This window comes from Rutidosis leptorrhynchoides, chromosome 9 (genome assembly GCF_046630445.1).
Source record: "Rutidosis leptorrhynchoides isolate AG116_Rl617_1_P2 chromosome 9, CSIRO_AGI_Rlap_v1, whole genome shotgun sequence".
Taxonomy (NCBI): Eukaryota; Viridiplantae; Streptophyta; class Magnoliopsida; order Asterales; family Asteraceae; genus Rutidosis; species Rutidosis leptorrhynchoides.
The window spans coordinates 222,125,906-222,131,117 of record NC_092341.1 but is presented as its reverse complement, the minus strand read 5'-3'; the positions used below and the strand labels follow the sequence as shown (position 1 = coordinate 222,131,117).

The 5,212-nt window shown below is 33.6% G+C and overlaps 1 protein-coding gene across 1 annotated transcript; it reads right to left on the bottom strand.

Moving 5' to 3' along the window:
• Window positions 1–932: 932 nt before the first annotated feature.
• LOC139867186 (N-acylphosphatidylethanolamine synthase) lies at window positions 933–4,953 on the bottom strand. The gene is made up of 5 exons (XM_071855519.1): window positions 4,618–4,953; window positions 4,354–4,481; window positions 3,227–3,312; window positions 2,972–3,109; window positions 933–1,416 (listed from the first exon to the last, which is right to left on the bottom strand). Exons 1-5 carry the CDS (start codon window positions 4,827–4,829, stop codon window positions 1,132–1,134), a joined length of 849 nt encoding a protein of 282 aa, XP_071711620.1. The 5' UTR covers window positions 4,830–4,953; the 3' UTR covers window positions 933–1,131.
• Window positions 4,954–5,212: the final 259 nt, after the last annotated feature.

Below are 5,212 nucleotides of genomic sequence, written 5' to 3'. Positions count from 1 at the left end.
ATAGACGCCATGAAAATGATAGAATCAAATTTCCATGGGTTTTAAATCTTGCCTGGAATTTAATTTAGACTCTAAGAATCAGTCAAGTCGCCATCAAATCAACAATTGCAGTCGACTCAATAGAGCCATAAGATTACCATCTATATTTACGCATAAATTTTGGAAATTATTATTTATACTTAAATGTTAAAAAAAAAAAAAAAAAAAAAAAAAAGTTTAATCGAATCACATAATGGAATTACTCTCCAACTTGACCAATTACTCGCCACAAAGACGGCAATTTACTCTCGCCTAGTGAATTTTACAAAATTGCCACCAAGTAATTACCTAAATTTTTTAACCTTTGAGGTTGGGAGGGAAAGAGCTTAGAAACGATTATGGGCATACACCGGGTCACTAGGTTAGCTAGGTTAGAGTACGTACATTCGAAGTTTTGAACCAAAAAATATCCGCCCTTTTCAGAAAACTAAAAACTAAGTTATTGCAATACTACTTCAATAAGCATGAATTACAAAAAGCGATGCACAACAAATAGAAGGAATCAAAAATGCTAAAATAACTGACTAGTGGCCTCTGATCACCTTTGACTTTGGCTAACTTTGACTTACCTTAACCGACTAATTCTAAGTTTTGAACGATTTTGACTCATTGATTCGCAAGTTTGACCGACTTAGCCTAGTCGGGCGACTTCAACAGCACTGACCATCAATCAACTTTGATACCACTTTTGACATGCAATTGTGACATCACACATTTCAATTCAAGTCTCACAGGCAGAGGAAGATGAGGTTCCTAATACCTGCCCAATTCACTATGATTTTCATATATACTGATGAGTTTGAGATAATTTACCACAAAGAATATTGATTAACTTCAATTAACCAATATTATTAAGTTATATTATTAATTATTACTATAATCATCAATTTGGCCATACACATTTGTTTACTGAATAGCTGCAACAATAAAAACTACTCCGTAAGACATATCCCCTTTTATCCTAATCATCATAAACCTAATTAACATTTACTGCTTCGAAAAAAAACTGATCAATATATTCCTATTACAGGAAGCATGCTTCGATAAATAGTGACAACAAATGGCATCCAAAGGCACAATGATTAAAAGATTTTATACCTCTGGCTTCTTTGCAAGAACTCTTAATCTCTCCATGATAGTTTGTATACGTTCTGATATGTCAATGTAAAGACATTTTTGTGCAGCCTCATCTAAAGGCCCAAATGAAGGCCAGCCCTCAATAGGGGAAGAAGATAACAAATTTCTAGAATTTAAAATAGCCGTTTGCTTCAGCTTTTCTATATCGAACTCTATTGGTTCACCAACAATTATCTTTATGTCCTTGTTCCATAGTGGTACAGGAGGTCGCCTGTCAAACATATATTTTTCGGGCATCACCTGTGAAAGAAATTATTAACGTTAAGTTGATGAAATTTGATAATATTCTCACTTGGTGAAGGAAGCGTGGTTGTGATGTATATAAGTTTATAAGACTGTAAAACAATGTTTTGTCAGTAATATATAGGGTCGACTAAAAAATCAAATTAACCAAACATTAACCGTATGAACCATCAAAACCAACACAAATTAACCAAACCGAACATATAATAGCGGGTCTGGTTAAAATTTTTGGATTAACCGAAGGTTGTGGTTCAGTTATGAAAATAAAGAATATCTGCATCGATTTAACCGCACCGCCCGACTAATAAGAATTTCTTTGATTTACTAAATTAATGTGTATATGTATATGTATAATTACACCCTTACCTTCAACAATTTGATAGTTTAACATTCTAATTTTTTTTATAGGAACAATATAAAATAACATTTTTGATTTGATTTTAATAGTAAACATAGAACATAGAAAATATACTTTAATTTAATTATAAGATAAAATAAAAATGTAAGATACCACTTATCAGATATATGAGATCTAATGAATAAATATTCTCTCTTAACATTTTAGCATAGTCGACACGGCTCTATTGAGTCGACAGCAATCGTCGATTTATTGGCGACTTGACTAACTCTTAGAGCCTAAATTAAATTCTAGGCAGGATTTAAAACCCATGGAAATTTGATTCTACCATTTTCATGGCGTCTATTATTATTTTTGTTTTAGTATTTTTTTTTAAACTTTTTCCTACTTAAAGGCCGGAGGTCCTCTCGGAAGCAATCTCTTTATCCGTTGAATAAAGAGAGGGATGACTTTCTCTACTTTTGAGAGTGTTTCACTCTGGGTGGAGAAATGACTTGTCTTTATTCTCGGATAGGGGAAGGATTGTCTACATATCACCTCCCCCATACACCACTCATGTGGTATTGGGTTTTGTTGTTGTTGTTGTTGTTGTTGTATTTTAGCATAGTCGATGACGAGCGGTTAAGGAAATTTTGTTTATGAATTTCAACTCCTTGTTTATATTCTCATCTAGTGGACCGTTTTGTCAATATATCAATAAGTAAATAATACATCAAACACTAATATTTAAACGGTAATGTGAAATGTACAGGACACAGAATCGTTGATCTTTTTGTCGTAAATGGTTAACCGGATTATCCCTTTAATATTGTAGACGTTAACCAACTTAATCGCATTAACTAATCCGTTATTAACCGAACCCAACGATTAAAACTTTCGATTAACCAAACTATCGGTAACGAGGAAGGTTTTGATCCCTAACCGCCCCATCCTCACCTCTAAAAAATAAATATGCTAATATCTCAAGGGTCCATGCTCAATCCATTCATGTAAAAAAGGGTCAACTTTGGTTAAAAAGTATTTATAATTAAAATAGATAAGCTAAAAATTTAGCTAAAAAAGAAAATGGATCAAACAGTTCAAATCTCAAACAGTTGAAAGTCATATCAAACATTTACTGGTAAGTGTTATTACTTTTTAGGTAAAATGTTTCATTTAACCTACAAATAATTGAGAAGATACAAAGGAAATTACCTTTTCGAGACCACTATGGATGATAGGCAAGACAATTGGGGTTACCGGGGCACGAGCAATGAGACTAGCAGTTCCCCACTTCAATCGCCTTATCGGTTCATCCTCTTGATAGACTTTTCCTTGAGGAAATGTATGTAGCTGTCAAATTAAAAAGAAAATGATCAGATGCAATTTTCCTAATAATTTACCATTTATATAATTTACGATGACAGTTACAAGTCCTGAAAATAAAGTAGAGTAATATAGAAGAAGTACCCATTCACCATTACTTAATCGATCAAGAGCTTCTGTCATGTGTTCTTGATAGAGACCCCCACCTCTCGTAATTGGAATGCATTTCCCTGCAAATTTTTACATCAATAAAAAAACTTTTACTTAAATGTCGCTTGACACAGATATGGCAGACACATGTGTGTACTTCAAAGTAACTGTAACAAACATGGACGATGAATTACAGTAATTTATAAATGAAAACTTCCACAACCAACTAAACTTGTTTCCAAGAACTTTAACTCAAAGACATATATGCATGCTTTCTATGCAGAATCAAATGCAGAGATATCTGGTCATTCAAGCAATCAAGTCAAATTCAACTAGTAAGCATAAACTATAAAATATATCATTTGTTAAAACACAATATATAATTGTATCCCTAGAATTGTTCTACAAAGGAACCAAAAATGAAATGTGAACACCTTTGATCAAATAAATAAATACATATACTCAACAGCAATTGTTGTGTTTTTAAATAAATTGTACTATATTTTCAGGTTAAAGTTTACAATTCAGGTGCATAAGATGCAACTGAACTTGTATAAAGCATCTTCTTTCTTACACCCTTATTCTTGTCAGAGAATTTGGTATGGTTGTTAGTAACTTTCTAGCTGAGCTTGTTATAACTTACAAGGCTTATGAGGAAGTTCGGTGACATATATATTAACAAAACTTTCTATCCAAAAGCCCATAATGTTAGGGTAAACGATTAATATACCTACATTTTTTCACCACATTCTATCCTTGCCATTGCAAATGCATAGCAATTGATACATAATAAAATGTGCAATACAAAGAATAGGTGCATGTAGACAAGTGCAGGTAAATGGATTAGGAGATGCAATATGTCTTAAAACAATTCATGATTTAGTTATTGATAAGGGCTTATAGTTTCAAAGTGTATGGAACATTAAACACACAGGAATTACTTTGAAGCTTACTAAAAACACTTAATATTATTCGATTGAGCAGACATAACCATTTACAGGGAAAAAGGAAAAAGTGAGAAACAAATTCAATAATTGTAACCATTAAAAAAAAAAAAAAAAAAAAAAACATTCAGCATTATGAAAACAATGTAGCAAATTAACAAATAGTTGATCACGAACCAAGGCGAAAAAAATAGGAAAGAACCCAATTTTTAAAGCAAATGTCTTCAGCAGCAAGTACCCATCGTTGCAAGCCTGCATTACACGTTGGAAACCCTTTAAATCCCCACATAACTGGATCATCCAACCTGTATATTATTCATTATTTCATTATCCAAATAAATAAAAAAAACCTAAATGCACAATAAAAAGCATAATTCATTCAATTAAAGAAAAATAATACTGTAATAGCAAGTAATTGATTGATGTGAATGAGTAACTAACGTTGACATGTGATTGCTGACGGTGATCAGCGGAACGCCGGCAGGGCGTGATCTGACCAGATTAAGAAGAGTGTCGGCGTTATGAACGGAAGTTGAATTTAGAAACATTGCGACGGATTTAGCAAATGCTCCGACGGCCGTTATTACTGCCTTTCTTGGTAACCCTCCCAGGTGATTTGGTTTACCCGCCCACTCCATTTTACGCGGCCCCATGTGGAAATTATATTCCGGCGACCACCGCCGCCGCCTGAGACGATTAACTAGAGAAAAAAAGATAGTCCAAATAAAAGATAGCAAGTCAAAATTGATTGGCCGCCATGGAGTGCAAATTGAAGCCCGCGAGAGGTTTTTTTTACGAGTTTGCCTCAAAGTTGTTTTACTTTTGATTTTCCAGCAAGTCTACACTAAGGATCGCAAAAACACTCAGACTCGACGGTAAACACGAAACCCGACACTTTGATAGTGAGTTCGGGTTTGGTATTCAGGTCTTAAGCCGAGAATAAGAATGGTTTTAACTTCTTTTGTAGTTTCGTCTATAGGGATGGTTTAGATACAAACTCTATATCCAACACTCGAAAGGGATTTTAGATCAATAT

Bases quoted from the DNA above. Each gene is read 5' to 3' on its own strand.
- LOC139867186 (XM_071855519.1), bottom strand. From the start codon at position 4,829: ATGGGGCCGCGTAAAATGGAGTGGGCGGGTAAACCAAATCACCTGGGA. The intron at 4,482-4,617 runs GTTAGTTACTCA...AATAATATACAG, and splicing joins GTCAGCAATCACATGTCAAC to GTTGGATGATCCAGTTATGT. The intron at 3,110-3,226 runs GTACTTCTTCTA...TTAATTTGACAG, and splicing joins GATTAAGTAATGGTGAATGG to CTACATACATTTCCTCAAGG.